Source organism: Leptodactylus fuscus, chromosome 7 (genome assembly GCF_031893055.1).
Source record: "Leptodactylus fuscus isolate aLepFus1 chromosome 7, aLepFus1.hap2, whole genome shotgun sequence".
In the NCBI taxonomy this organism is placed as follows: domain Eukaryota; kingdom Metazoa; phylum Chordata; class Amphibia; order Anura; family Leptodactylidae; genus Leptodactylus; species Leptodactylus fuscus.
Genome location: NC_134271.1, coordinates 2726021 through 2741677, shown reverse-complemented (window position 1 = coordinate 2741677; position 15657 = coordinate 2726021). Strand labels below are relative to the sequence as shown.

The window sequence follows — 15657 nt, the reverse complement described above, 5'->3', positions numbered from 1 at the left end:
CAGAATAGTGAGCGCAGCTCTGGGGTATAATACAGGATAAGTAATGTAATGTATGTACACAGTGACTGCACCAGCAGAATAGTGAGCGCAGCTCTGGAGTATAATACAGGATAAGTAATGTAATGTATGTACACAGTGACTGTACCAGCAGAATAGTGAGCACAGCTCTGGGGTATAATACAGGATAAGTAATGTAATGTATGTACACAGTGACTGTACTAGAATAGTGAGCGCAGCTCTGGAGTATAATACAGGATAAGTAATGTAATGTATGTACACAGTGACTGCACCAGCAGAATAGTGAGCGCAGCTCTGGAGTATAATACAGGAGAAGTAATGTAATGTATGTACACAGTGACTGTACCAGCAGAATAGTGAGTGCAGCTCTGGAGTATAATACAGGATAAGTAATGTAATGTATGTACACAGTGACTGCACCAGCAGAATAGTGAGCGCAGCTCTGGAGTATAATACAGGATAAGTAATGTAATGTATGTACACAGTGACTGTACCAGCAGAATAGTGAGCGCAGCTCTGGAGTATAATACAGGATAAGTAATGTAATGTATGTACACAGTGACTGCACCAGCAGAATAGTGAGCGCAGCTCTGGGGTATAATACAGGATAAGTAATGTAATGTATGTACACAGTGACTATACCAGCAGAATAGTGAGCGCAGCTCTGGAGTATAATACAGGATAAGTAATGTAATGTATGTACACAGTGACTGCACCAGCAGAATAGTGAGCGCAGCTCTGGAGTATAATACAGGATAAGTAATGTAATGTATGTACACAGTGACTGCGCCAGCAGAATAGTGAGCGCAGCTCTGGAGTATAATACAGGATGAGTAATGTAATGTATGTACACAGTGACTGTGCCAGCAGAATAGTGAGCGCAGCTCTGGAGTATAATACAGGATAAGTAATGTAATGTATGTACACAGTGACTGTGCCAGCAGAATAGTGAGCGCAGCTCTGGAGTATAATACATGATAAGTAATGTAATTTATGTACACAGTGACTGTACCAGCAGAATAGTGAGCGCAGCTCTGGAGTATAATACAGGATAAGTAATGTAATGTATGTACACAGTGACTGCACCAGCAGAATAGTGAGTGCAGCTCTGGAGTATAATACAGGATAAGTAATGTAATGTATGTACACAGTGACTGCACCAGCAGAATAGTGAGCGCAGCTCTGGAGTATAATACAGGATAAGTAATGTAATGTATGTACACAGTGACTGTACCAGCAGAATAGTGAGTGCAGCTCTGGAGTATAATACAGGATAAGTAATGTAATGTATGTACACAGTGACTCTACAGCAGAATAGTGAGTGCAGCTCTGGGGTATAATACAGGAGAAGTAATGTAATGTATGTACACAGTGACTCTACAGCAGAATAGTGAGTGCAGCTCTGGAGTATAATACAGGAGAAGTAATGTAATGTATGTACACAGTGACTGTACCAGCAGAATAGTGAGCGCAGCTCTGGAGTATAATACAGGATAAGTAATGTAATGTATGTACACAGTGACTGCACCAGCAGAATAGTGAGCGCAGCTCTGGAGTATAATACAGGATAAGTAATGTAATGTATGTACAAAGTGACTGTACCAGCAGAATAGTGAGCGCAGCTCTGGAGTATAATGCAGGATAAGTAATGTAATGTATGTACACAGTGACCAGCAGAATAGTGAGCGCAGCTCTGGAGTATTATCCCTCCAGATACCTCATTCCTCCAATTCTTTTGACTATCAATGCCTTATCCAATAAGCCAAGTGATCCAAATGAGCATTTCTCAGTAACAGCGCCTCCCTTGTCCATGGGCTGTGCCTGGTATTGCACATCCTTACCTTGTAGTACCAGGTGTGGACAGGCGTGGCGCTGTTTCTGGTAAGCAGACCCTATTTCCTAATCTTTTCTGTAATGCACAGGTCAGACTGTGGGTCAATCTCTTAAGATGCAGCAGTATTTGCAGTGCGTAGTATGTGAGGACTAAGCACCTTTATAATCTTCGGAGATTCTTGTCTGTAATGAGCTTAGAAGATTCGCCGCCAGCGCCGGTGACCACACTTTAATTAAGCCAAGAAAGGTCAATGGATTCTTAATAGAGAACTTCTTACTAAGCTGAAATGCTCATTAGATGTCCCATCATCGCTCTATAACTAGCCTGCAGGGAAAGCTGAGTGACAACCAATATGGCCGCCGTTATGGCTCCCGCAGGGGTTGTCATCCCGCATCCCCTGGAGGTTTCCCTTCCTTATTATGCAGCCCCATCATTACTTTACTGTTGCAGAACTAGTCAGATTTACTATGCAAGGAAATTTCCAGTGACCTGAATCGGAGGAGGGTGTAATGGTCGCCATATTGGTTATAACCAGAGCTCAGAAGATTTGGGGGCACTTACTCTCTTCCTAATACAAATCTACCCCCCGGGTTGTGTTATGGGGCAGCGACCCCCGACTAGACTCTTATCACAACCTCTTCTCATCTCTGAGACTTCTCCCATGCTGCGCCGGTTTTCTCGAATGTTCTCTCTCAGCAGGTCACCCCTAAAGTAAAAACTAAACGAATATAAATTCTTGTGTCATCTTCTGTTGTCCAGACTTAGTTTCCGGTCTCTGGGAAAGCTGGGTGAGAATACATATGACCACTCCGACAGGTGGAACAGAAATCGTCACAAAGCAGACACTGTATTTGTGGATGCCGAGGCCGCAGTAGTCAGGATTCCGGGGGGCGCCGATGTCTGGGGCAGCCATTCACATCCAGGGAGAGCGCAGCCCGGGTCGCACAGCAGAGCTGGTCAGGTGAAGCCGCATCAGTGCAAAGGCCACATTACTAATGACTTAATTAGGAGTGGATAATTACCGGTGCCGCTGCCTGGCACAGAGGATGGACGCAACGAGTCATTAATCAAATTACAGGTATCAAGAGCGGAGAGGCCGCGACGCCGGGTGAGAACAGCGAGAGCCGGGAAAAGGAGGGAGCGTGTTTACAGGGCTCCGTGCGGGGACTCCGCGCCATAACCGCGTTTATTTCGCGTTATGATGAAATTTTATACAAAATAAACCCCCAAATCTGATAAGACCCTCCGACCGCCATGTCTCGCCGTCTTACATACGTATTTTGTTTCTAAAGATCTCGGCTTCTAAGTGCCTAATGATTCTGTTGAAGCAGAAAATGACAGGAGATAACAAGGCGCCAAGTGGTTTGTGGCTTCACAGCTGAAAGCCGAGCGTTCCCACGGACGCCGACAGAATGAAACGAGAAATAAAACCGCCACAATTTCTTTTTTGTTGTTTGGCCTCTTAAAGCTGTGCTGAGACGTCGTGATGTGCTGACCTCCCGCAAACACGGAGCCCGGACCGCGGCTGCCAGATGAGCCCAGATCTGGCAATTTGTCACTTTCAATATCTCCAGTCAGACGACAATTCACAAAGTATTCGGCCTGATGAGACGCGGCGAGATTTGTCCGCATCTATTTTCAGGAGTCAGGAAACGGCTTCCTGCATGTGACAAGCTGTGAAATATAGAAGAGTCTACGGGAGATGACCTGAAAACGCCACCGCAGAGCGCGACCGCCTCCACCGAGGCTCAATAACAGCCCAGATATCAGGATCTTCCATCTGTTAGGTCACATAATGCATTCACGTGTCAGTCAGGAAGAGCGGCGGGAAACGGCAAATGTGTCACCAGCAACGACGGACGGCTAAATATAGAAGGAATCTACATAAGAAGCGGAGTCACTGTGTACATACATTACATTACTTATCCTATATTATACTCCAGAGCTGCGCTCACTATTCTGCTGGTACAGTCACTGTGTACATACATTACATTACTTATCCTGTATTATACTCCAGAGCTGCGCTCACTATTCTGCTGGTACAGTCACTGTGTACATACATTACATTACTTATCCTGTATTATACTCCAGAGCTGCGCTCACTATTCTGCTGGTACAGTCACTGTGTACATACATTACATTACTTATCCTGTATTATACTCCAGAGCTGCGCTCACTATTCTGCTGGTACAGTCACTGTGTACATACATTACATTACTTATCCTGTATTATACTCCAGAGCTGCGTTCACTATTCTGCTGGTACAGTCACTGTGTACATACATTACATTACTTATCCTGTATTATACTCCAGAGCTGCGCTCACTATTCTGCTGGTACAGTCACTGTGTACATACATTACATTACTTATCCTGTATTATACTCCAGAGCTGCGCTCACTATTCTGCTGGTACAGTCACTGTGTACATACATTACATTACTTATCCTGTATTATACTCCAGAGCTGCGCTCACTATTCTGCTGGTGCGGTCACTGTATACATACATTACATTACTTATCCTGTATTATACTCCAGAGCTGCGCTCACTATTCTGCTGGTACAGTCACTGTGTACATACATACATTACATTATATACTGTATTATACTCCAGAGCTGCGCTCACTATTCTGCTGGTGGAGTTTCAGCACAGGATAAGTCATGTAATGTATATACACAGTGAGCGCTGCTCCGCAGTATAATACAGTCTCCAGTTTAGAATTACAATGTATTTGCTGCACAGACAGGCCAATGTAGATAAATGAAACAGATTTTCGGTGTAAACTAGAACATGATATTGTTGGACATTCCCTTTAATCTGTGTGACGATCACATGACACAGCTCAGCCTTGGTATACAGCTCCCCCAGTATATATATATATATACACACAGTCCATAATTACCTGATTGAATTGCCAGTACAGCTTCATCCTCTTGGCTTTGGCGTAGTTGCATTCGATGAGCCTCGGCCGGCTGTTCACGTCCACCAAGCAGCGGTTGTCGTCGTCATCTATGGTCGGGCTCAGGACTCCGACATGAAGGAGCTGAGAGCTGGTGTAATAGACGTTCTGCAGAGGGGAGAAGACGATTTAGGATCCGGCAGCACAAGGACCACTGATCCTGATACAAGAAGATACAATCTCTGATATATTTGGGGTCTCAGGATTTTGGCTCTTCACAGACAGACCCCGCGCCCTCGGTTGTTCCTGATCACACAGATGAGGATTTAAAAGACAACAGTTTGCTACAATGTATCTACGCAGGAGAAATGTATCCATGTGTGGACCGGGCTGTAAATGGCTTTGTTACAATTGTATCCAATGTGGACGATCATCTGGGAGATCAAGGACTGGACATGTATTAGCTGCAATACCCAACACAACCTGCGGACAGGTGGGGCGCTGTCTCTGGATGCAGCTAATCCCGGACAATCTTTATAAAGGGGTATTTAGGGCTAAAGTACTGATAGATTGGAGGGGGTCAAACACCCAGGACCTGCACCGATCAGCTGTTTGAAGAGACCGGGTTAGCACTGAGGGTTGTTCACTTAATACCAAGCACAGCGCCGTACATTGTATAGTGGCTGTGCTCGGTATTGCAGTTCAGTTACATTCTCTTGAATGGGACTGAGCTACAGACAGACAATGTGACTGATGGGTACAATATAAATAATGAAGCTTTATTAAGATAATCTTATAACGCTTTAAGAAATGAGGGGGGAGGGGAATCCTAATATTTAAGTTTTCCTTCTTTTCTGATTCTTGGATTGTCTCCTGATCCTTCACTTGTCTTACGTGACTACGACTATTGGCGCCTGCGATTTTCATATGTCCCGGATGTCTGATCTGTCACTTTACCGCTCGCTTGACCCCCGACCCCGCTGTGACACCCCATCAACCCCATAATAGATACGATACAATTCCAGGCCGTCACCTCTGATGCGCAGGAGTCGGCGGAGTCTGCATCAATGATATTAATTGTCACGCCACGAGTTTCGTTATTGTTATTACTAAGTACGCGCCGCACCGTGCACACAAACGTTCCGTCACTGTCCGGGCTCTTAAAGGGGCCGCGCACCCTTCCCCTGCTGGGACTTGGACTGTATATTCTGTGACTTCTTCCAGGGATTTGCTTGGTGCAGCACCTTCTCCGCCTCTCAGCTGATCCTGAAGATGAATGTCCTCCCGTCTGAGCCGCGTGACCCAATTAATGCGACGTCGTCTCCAGCCGCGCTCGCTGGGATTTATTAAGCGAAGGGAACATGAACAGCGGAGACTCCTATACGGTGCGACATGAAAGCCGCGTACCTGAAACGACGCGTGATATATAATATTTGACATCTCTACTCCCGTAGCAGGTCGCAGCGCCGCCTGGAGATGTCAGTGGGCGCAGGACGGTCTTTGTGTTGCAAAATTTGTTGCAAATTTCAGTTCAGAATTACAAATAGAGATTGAAGTCTAAGATGAAGATCCGCAGCTGGATCAGATCGCACTCAGCGCAGCGACACAATCACCGCAGAGAAATTTGCTTTGTAAATTTTTTCCTCTCACTGGTGCAAATGTCTTCAGCAGATTGTTCATCAATAGGGAAATATCCCAAATAGGATCCACCCTTAAAGGTGCCACTTCCTAGACCCCAGTGGCCCTGTATTCTGGCGCCTGATGATGATGCTCCATGGACATGTGACTGTGGCGACCTCAGAGGTGCGGCCGCTAACTGGTCACATGTTCCTGTCAAATGACATCATTTTAAATTTGTGCGACCCCTTTAATCCAACATCCCATAATCCAGATGTCCGACAGTCCTAGCACAGAGCTGCAGTATACGACATAGCAGAAGTGGGCAGTGGCCTCACACGGGGACAACTTGTCATCAAATGAATAGTCCAGGTGAATGTGAGTAACTTTATAATAGATCTTATCAGATAAAAATGCTTCTTTCTCCACTTACCAGGCTCATTTCCTTCCTTCTGCTAAACTGACATGCACTCTGAAATCTCTGCTGACAGACAGAAGGTACGTGAGATATCAGAATACACCTCACAACATAACTCTATGCAGAGGGGAAGGGGCGGGGGAGGAGCTGAGCGACTGCTGGAACTACATAGGAAGTTTCTGTCTCAGCCCAAGTGCTTTCATTACAAGTTGTTCCTTCTGTATAATATCCTGTATCATCCGGCTGCAGTTATGGAGCGGATTCTCCTCTACTTTCTGCGTGCAGTCTATGGGAGACCTCATATCAGCTAGTCGCCACCCAACAGCTCAGGGAGAACTGGAAATTAGAGCGAGAGTCTGCAGAGAGGAGAGCGGTGATACATCAGACTACACGTCATACAATGGCCTGATACACTGTTACTCCTCATGTACACATTGGACTATTGATTTGTACAAAGTCTCGACAGGTGAGATACACGTTACCGGAGAGAAGATTTTTTTATTTTTCAGACTAATAATCCGGCGCCTGTTCTGTACCGGACTCTCTTACTACGGTGCGACGCTTCCACTTGGTTTTTGTATTTTTATATTTAGGAGAATTAATTCCACATAACAGAATCCGGATATCAGAGCCGAAACGGCAAAGCCAATCCCATGGTCCTCGGGCAGATTACCGGGCCTCGCCGTAGCGGTTATTGATCGGCCCCTATTTTATCACATCAGTTACATCTGTATTAAAAATTGATGGATGCCTCGAACTGGTGGATGAGACAGGAGCGGGGGAGGGGGCAGAGTCGTCTGCTATGTGCCCGTATCCTGCACAATCCAGTACATACAGGCAGCGCTGCACATCAGCAAATGGATTATTTAAAGGGGCAGCTCCACCTGCACACGGTGAGGGGGATATTAACATACCCATGCTGTGTTATTACAGTGCTTGCTGCAATACCGCGTCTTACCACTGAGACAACTGGAAGTCTTTTCTATAGAAACCAATATAACAGCGCCACCATTGTCCTCCGAAGATGATGGAACTTACAATATTTCTGTAAAGGAGGCTCCCCCAGTTACAGGAGATGTCTTGTCTTAATCCGGGATTATAACGCTACAACAGACGCATTTTCCAAACAATACTACACTTTCCCTTTAAGAAGCCCATATATTCTCCTTTGTAGTGGATACAGTGTAGGGGTATTTTGGGATGTCATTATATAGGCAAAGCTCAATTACGGCGTCAGTCTGCTCTATGAACCCGTCAGGGTTTGAAGTTCCCCCGACACAAAACAGACGTCAGATTTTACCCCCCGATGATGGCGACTGAAAGGCGTCAAATCTGTGATTGTTCCTAGATTGACTTTTAGCTCGGTGGGACTAATGCCGGTGAACGGGCGGCTGCGGGGATTTTCATTAGGCTGCAATTATTCAGTTACTTTCACCCTGCAGGCTCCTGGACATGAATGGGGGCCCAGCGGGGGCCGGACTTGCACTCAATCTCCTGGTTAAACGTTCATCAACCTTCTTAATATGGGTATTGTTCGGGGCCCTTCACACCCAGACATCGGCCCTTATACATATGGCGAGACGGCAAGGGGGCCCCGCAGCGTCTACACAAGCAGGAGGTTTGTAATAAACTGGGGCGGATATCTGGTGCCGGGGGCCACTTAGATGGACAGTAGGGATTGTACTGCGCCACGTTATAGGGGATGCTATGGTGTACAATGCAAAACGATAAGTGCCTGAACCGAAATTGGGGCCTCAGTCATCTTGGAGCTGCAGAGAAAGGAAAGTTTAAGGGGCTCCCCGACTCCGATGTGACTATAGGGCCCTGTGCGCAGGCGCAGTTTGTGGCAGACACAAGTCATGTTATTTTATAACATCGCAAATTAGAGGGGATGTCTGGGTTTAGAAGGTGGCAGGACAGGTGGGATGTTACGGCACTGCGGGGACTGTAGGTGGCGCTATGTATATTCAGTGTCACGGTATACGGTATAGTTTACGTGATGATTCTGTCTCCTCGTAGATTAGCTGAGAGGCTTATGGAGACTTAATGTTGTGGGGGAGATTTCAGCCGACACTTTAGCTTTGTTAACCCTTTGCACTGAATGATTTGCACCAGTGCTATATTATATAGGCAGGTGCTAAGGGCCCCATGTAAGGAAAGGGCCCCAGCTCATGTCTCCCTAAGCCCGGAGCAGGGGGGACCTGATAGCAAAAATCAGTAGGAGGAATACTGCCCCCTGCGGGGTGCTCTGGTGGGATAACCACAACGTCACCAAGGTCACATACCTGCGGGGTGAGCCCGTGGCAGATGTACAGGATGGGGATGTTGTCCGTGTCCGGCCCCTGGTCAAGGCACAGGTCAGTCTTCAGGGAGTTCTGCAGCTAAAAAACAAACAAAGAAATGTGAAATATCTGAATAGAAAAACCTAAAAACCAAATGAAAACCGTAAACGTCTCAGAGCTGATGCGCTTGTTACAATGTATCAGTGCAGGATGTCATCTCCTACAGCCCAGGACACAGGTCACACAGAGCATTGTCTATGATATACCAAGTGCTGAGCTGTGAGAGCAGGACGAGGTTGGGAACGGATTTACGGAAAGCTGAAATTGTGACATGAACCTCCCCCCTGCGCCCACCCCAGTTACGCTGAGTCTGGTCCACTCATTGCGCTTTCTTAAATTTGGAGTCAAAGATGGTATAAAAATAATTTGAGCAGCTCTTTCACATTGTAGGAATCTTTTTCTCCTGCGGCGCTGAGACGCGAGCGCCGCCACCGGAATAAACAAGTGTTTTGCACCATTTCCATACAATGCGCTGGTCCCGGACCGGGGCTGCACAATCATCACCAGGGTCACGTAGACGCGCGGATTTCAGGGTCTGCCGGCGCCGCCGCCGTCTTTCACATTCCGATAAAATGACATATTAATCAAAGACAAAGTGGACTGAGAAATTGGATCTGCTCCTTCAAGCAAGGAAAAGATATTTATTGTCCCATCTGATTAACAAACTCATTGTGACTCTAATGTGAGACGCCATCCCCGCGCCTGCACCGAGCCCCCGGCCCGCTCTGAATGACATCCTGACCTTGGCCTGTGACTGGGGGCAACATGAACCCGGGGGAGCCAGAAATAATGTGTGGAAATCTGCCGCGGGGTCGGGGAGGGGGATCAGCTGACTGGTCATGTCCAAGACTCCAGGGCACTGGTCTCCAACCTGCAGAGAAGACCCGGACAGATGCATGCTGGGAGTTGTAGTTGTGCAACCGCTGGAAACCACCGAAACCCCCCAATTAAAGGTTGTTTGTGAATTTGCCTTCCTTTGGTGATTTCTTCATGCAGGGTCCAGGGTTCTGGCCTAGTTCTGACCCCGGGTCACATGATCAGTACCAGTATCACAGTATCACATCCCTCCTCTACTGTCTGTGCAGGTTATTACCCATGAAGCAACTCAGGGGTCAGGGTCCGGTTCTGATCATGTGACCCGGGGTCAGAACTAGGCCAGAACCCTGAAACCCCTGGAGGAAGGAGGGTAAACTGAACTCCTTGGACAACCCCTTTAATGATCAAATGATGTGAAGGAAAAGTAAATGTCACTGGGATTCAGTCTGGATAAGATGGGAATCCAGAATACTGGAACTGCAGTGCAGACTGACACACAAGCAATGAAGTAGCTTATAAGCAAATACATCTACCCCAATAGCGCAGATTTCTACACCAGTCGGGGTCCAAATATTTGGGTCACCCCTGCACGGGCTCTGTTATGGCTGCCATAAATAACCTGATGTAAAACAACCCGTTTTCTGGTATTTCCCTTTTATTCTGGATTCCTTTCCCGTAATAAACCTGAAGCGCCGGGTTGCACCAAGTTCACATGACATGAAAATATTGCGATGTATAAATAGAAGCGAGGGCTGACTGCAGCGCAGAGGATTAAAGTGGCCCTCCGGCTGGGCGCGGATTATAAATAAACCTTCTGTTTGTAAAATGAGGATCTGGCTCGGAGCTGCGCGTTTCGAGTTCACTACCTTAAGGGGCGCGAGGGACGGTCATGTGACCCGCGAGATACAGTAATATTTACCCTGTAACAAAGTAACATGTGCACGCTGCTGAGGTCATGTGACTGGGCCTTAAAGGGGAAGGCACCTTATTTACTAACACGCCATGGGTCTATGTGAGATGAGATTATTAGGACGCCTCTTCCACACCCAGTTTTCTGCTTTTCCCGCGACCTCATCATGAATTAAGCAGATCCTTCGCTGGCGCAGGGAACATAAAGACCGGCGTACAATAGGACAGTCTTTAGGAATCCCACCCCCCAGGTGCGTCAATTCCACAACATTTGCAACATCTCTGCTTGCTGTCAGGGGAATTGGAGAAAACGAAAGGTAACGGAACCCGAGCACAAGTGTTACAATTGTATTCAGTCCTAACATATGTCTCACTGCTGATTGGAGGCATTGGTGGGTGCAACTGTAACAAAGCTTCAGCTGTGAGAACTATTAGATTAGGAAAGGATCTAAATAAAGAAGGAATCAGTGACAGCAAGCAGAGATCTTGAAAATGGTTTGAAACAAAGTCTGGATTTTTATTTTGCTATACCAGAAGCTGGACACCGGCCCTATAAATCCTCCAGAACATATTACGGATTCTAATATGGACAGGGCTGACGCGATCGTCTTCCGTGGGGCTGGACGCCACTCACCACGCCATAGGCGATGTTGTCAGAGTAGGTTCTCATTTCTGGATACACGGAGACGAGATACCACCGAAACGTCTTACACTGCAGCCGCTTCCTTAGGGCTTTCCTCTCAGAAATGTCACCTATGTCAATGCCGGGGTCCTGCGGGGGAGAGAAGAGGAGAAAGTGCGTCAGTCCCTACAGCGGCCGTGAGGATCAGGAGGCGACTGGATGTGAGCTCTTAAAGGGGTGGTGTCGAGATGGCATCTAATCGAAGGATAGGTGACAAATGTGTGATTGGTGGAGGTCAGAAAGCCCCTTCCCCCCCACAGAGTCACCCTCTACAAGACCACACGATCACAGAGTCACCTTATATAATACCGCGCCATCACAGTCACCCTATATAAAACCACACCATCACAGTCACCCTATATAAGAACGCACCATCACAGTCACCTAATATAAGACCGCACCATCACAGTCACCTAATATAAGACCGCACCATCACAGTCACCTAATATAAGACCGCACCATCACAGTCACCTAATATAAGACTGCACCATCACAGTGACCTAATATAAGACTGCACCATCACAGTCACCTAATATAAGACCGCACCATCACAGTCACCTAATATAAGACCGCACCATCACAGTCACCTAATATAAGACCGCACCATCACAGTCACCTTATATAAGACCGCACCAATACCGTGACGCCCTATACAATACCGCACCATCACAGTCACTTTATAGAAGACCACACCAATACTGTGTTGCCCTATACAAGACCGCACCATCACAGACCAATTCTTCCCAAGGATGAAGGTCTAGTCTTTACTTCTGTAGAAACTGCAACAGGAACGTCCCTTAAACATACCACGTCTGGGGCCACAGGACGGGGCCTCTCCTTTCTGCCTCCCCCATTATGAGTCACAAGGGTTAAGTGGCAGGGAGCGGTCGCCAGTGCCGGCGGTCAGTTACCCCTACCCCTGTCCTTGTGGCCGATGACTCTGGCACAACCACCACCCCCTTAATGTAAAGGCGCCTCAGCTCAGCGGACTCTCCTATCTGTCCTGCAGTGCATTGTGGGTATCTCGTACCAGATTCTGCTGCATTTATACACCGGCCGCATCCGCACGACATCGCCTTTAATTAAGTAGTTTGTTTCTCTTTAGGACGACCCCGGATTAGCAAATAAGACTTCTACAGATTAATGGGAACGTTCCGGCCGGAGAGAGATGAAACGGACCCGGGCTGGGCCGTCGCCTGTCTGATATATGGCCCAGTTATCTCGCTGTAGGGAGATGGATGCGGATCCCGGAGGGGGAGGTGCGATATGCTAATATCCTCATTACATGCACATTCGTTATGTTCTGCCCACACTCCAGGGAAGGGGAACGGCAGGAAAACACAAAAGTCTTAAAGGGACCCGTCACCTGGCGCCCTGATAATAGGTGGGTGCAGCATTGTCCCAGAGTGCCCCCCATAAGCCCCTTAAGGGGCAGTAATAGGACACGGGGCCGGTCATACAGGAATCTGCTCTGCTTTAGGGCTAAGGAACGCGTTAGCACCACATTGACCCGCACGTGACGATGGCGTCTGTTACACCCCTCAATCTCTGCACATAAGAGAGAGAAGAAAACTGGAGGTCGGTCCCTGAGAAGACGATGACGTGACGTGTTCGGAGTCGGGGCAGTCCCTACACAAGGAGACGTCTTCACAGTCTCTTTCATCCCTTCCAAGCTCCTTGGATGTGAACCTCACAGGACTGGCGCTCATTGATGTCGCTGCTCCGACTACCTGCAGATTTACTTCTTATGCCGACTGCTCAGATATCTCCGGCCATCAGTAATACATGGAAGCAAATCCCAAGACTCGAACAAGCTGCAAACAACCTGCGCAACTATGGAGTAAGGGTAGATCCACACACCAAGACACCCCAAAGACCGCACCATCAGTCACCCTATAGAAGACCGCACCATCAGTCACCCTATAGAAGACCGCACCATCAGTCACCCTATACAAGACCGCACCATCAGTCACCCTATACAAGACCGCACCATCAGTCACCCTATAGAAGACCGCACCATCAGTCACCCTATAGAAGACCGCACCATCAGTCACCCTATAGAAGACCGCACCATCAGTCACCCTATAGAAGACCGCACCATCAGTCACCCTATATAAGACCGCACTACCACTGTGACATCCTATACAAGACCGCACCATCACAGTCACCCTATACTAGACCGCACCATCACAGTCACCCTATACTAGACCGCACCATCACAGTCACCCTATACTAGACCGCACCATCAGTCACCCTATAGAAGACCGCACCATCACAGTCACCCTATACTAGACCGCACCATCACTGTGACACCCTATACAAGACCGCACCATCACAGTCACCCTATACTAGACCGCACCATCACTGTGACACCCTATAGAAGACCGCACCATCAGTCACCCTATACTAGACCGCACCATCAGTCACCCTATAGAAGACCGCACCATCAGTCACCCTATAGAAGACCGCACCATCAGTCACCCTATAGAAGACCGCACCATCACAGTCACGCTATAGAAGACCGCACCATCAGTCACCCTATAGAAGACCGCACCATCACTGTGACACACTATACAAGACCGCACCATCACAGTCACCCTATACAAGACCGCACCATCACAGTCACCCTATACAAGACCGCACCATCACAGTCACCCTATACTAGACCGCACCATCACAGTCACCCTATACTAGACCGCACCATCAGTCACCCTATAGAAGACCGCACCATCAGTCACCCTATAGAAGACCGCACCATCACAGTCACCCTATAGAAGACCGCACCATCACAGTCACGCTATAGAAGACCGCACCATCACAGTCACCCTATATAAGACCGCACCATCAGTCACCCTATACTAGACCGCACCATCACTGTGACACACTATAAAAGACCGCACCACCAGTCACCCTGTAGAAGACTGGACCATCATAGTCACCCTATAGAAGACCGGTTCATCACTGTGACACCCTATACTAGACTGCACCATCAGTCACCCTATAGAAGACGGGACCAACACAGTCACCCTAGACACTGCTTCTCTCTGAGTAGTGGTCAGACCTGGTACTGCAGATCAGCTCTCTCCACTTAAAGCTGCAGTGCCTGAGTTCTGCCACTACACAGATGATGGCGCTGTCTCCTTCCTGCTCCCTTCTCTGTGCATTGGCTGTGGAGGTGCAGGGTTTTTGGCAGTGTGTACTCGCTCACCTCTTGCGGTATGTTCCATGCCATGTACACGTGACTCTTAAACTCGTCCATCCAGACCTCGGCCACCCGCAGGGCGTTTCTCCGGACGTGGGCCGTGAGGTCCTCCGTGTACGGCTTGTGCGCTCTTTCTATATGGGCTATTCTGGAGCACGGCAGAACCTCAACGCTGCCCCCACACTGCCATACCTAGGAAATACAAGAAGAAACCATCACCATGCTTGTCAGGTACCCCCGGCTGTAGAAGTGTCACATGACCTCTCCAATCACTTTGTTACACCAAGATAAGCGGTGCCAGAGATATCTGCAGGTCAATCATGCCTAGATTGGAACAGAAACAGGAGATGCCTATGGCCCGCTTACATGTGGATGTTCATGTGCTGTGCTGTATCTGCAGCTACTTGCTGATGGTTTCCATACATCAAACAAACTACTTTATTTTTTGTTCTATCCCTGAACTATTTAGGGATCTCTGACAACCTTCATCAAGTGCTGGCATCTTATATCCAAACAGCTGCTAACCTACTTGCTGACTGTTTCCAGATCATTACACGGGGCTTTGTACACTGAATAGTAAAGCATGAGATGGCAATGATATTATATGACACTGGCAGCTCGGGGACACCCACAGAGACCTCGGGAACTGCAAACCGAAATCTACCCGGAGATGTGGACGGTCCCGCTACAGAATAATCACAATCTGTCAGGACACAATGAACAATCTGGTCGTACAAATGAGAACATCCCGGGCAGGGAATTCATCTTAGTCTCGGCTGGATCCTCGCTGTGAGGACAAGCCTGGCAACGGAAAGCACTTAAATAACAAAGCGTGCGCGTGTGCGGTCACCCCGGAGCGGCAGACGCGACTTCTCCCAGAATGTAATGACAATATTGATCACTGGCAGAGATGAAAATCCTA

General features: G+C 47.9%; 1 protein-coding gene across 1 annotated transcript in view; it reads right to left on the bottom strand.

The window, feature by feature from the left end:
* The window catches only part of LOC142212755 (polypeptide N-acetylgalactosaminyltransferase 18), a 34005-nt gene that overhangs the window by 4103 nt on the left and 14245 nt on the right, over nucleotides 1-15657 (bottom strand). The window contains exons 3-6 of the mRNA XM_075280784.1: nucleotides 14742-14927; nucleotides 11486-11623; nucleotides 9070-9165; nucleotides 4753-4917 (exon numbers count right to left, since the gene is read on the bottom strand). Coding sequence (XP_075136885.1) covers nucleotides 4753-4917; nucleotides 9070-9165; nucleotides 11486-11623; nucleotides 14742-14927 — 585 coding nt within the window. The remainder of the gene's footprint in view (nucleotides 1-4752; nucleotides 4918-9069; nucleotides 9166-11485; nucleotides 11624-14741; nucleotides 14928-15657) is intronic.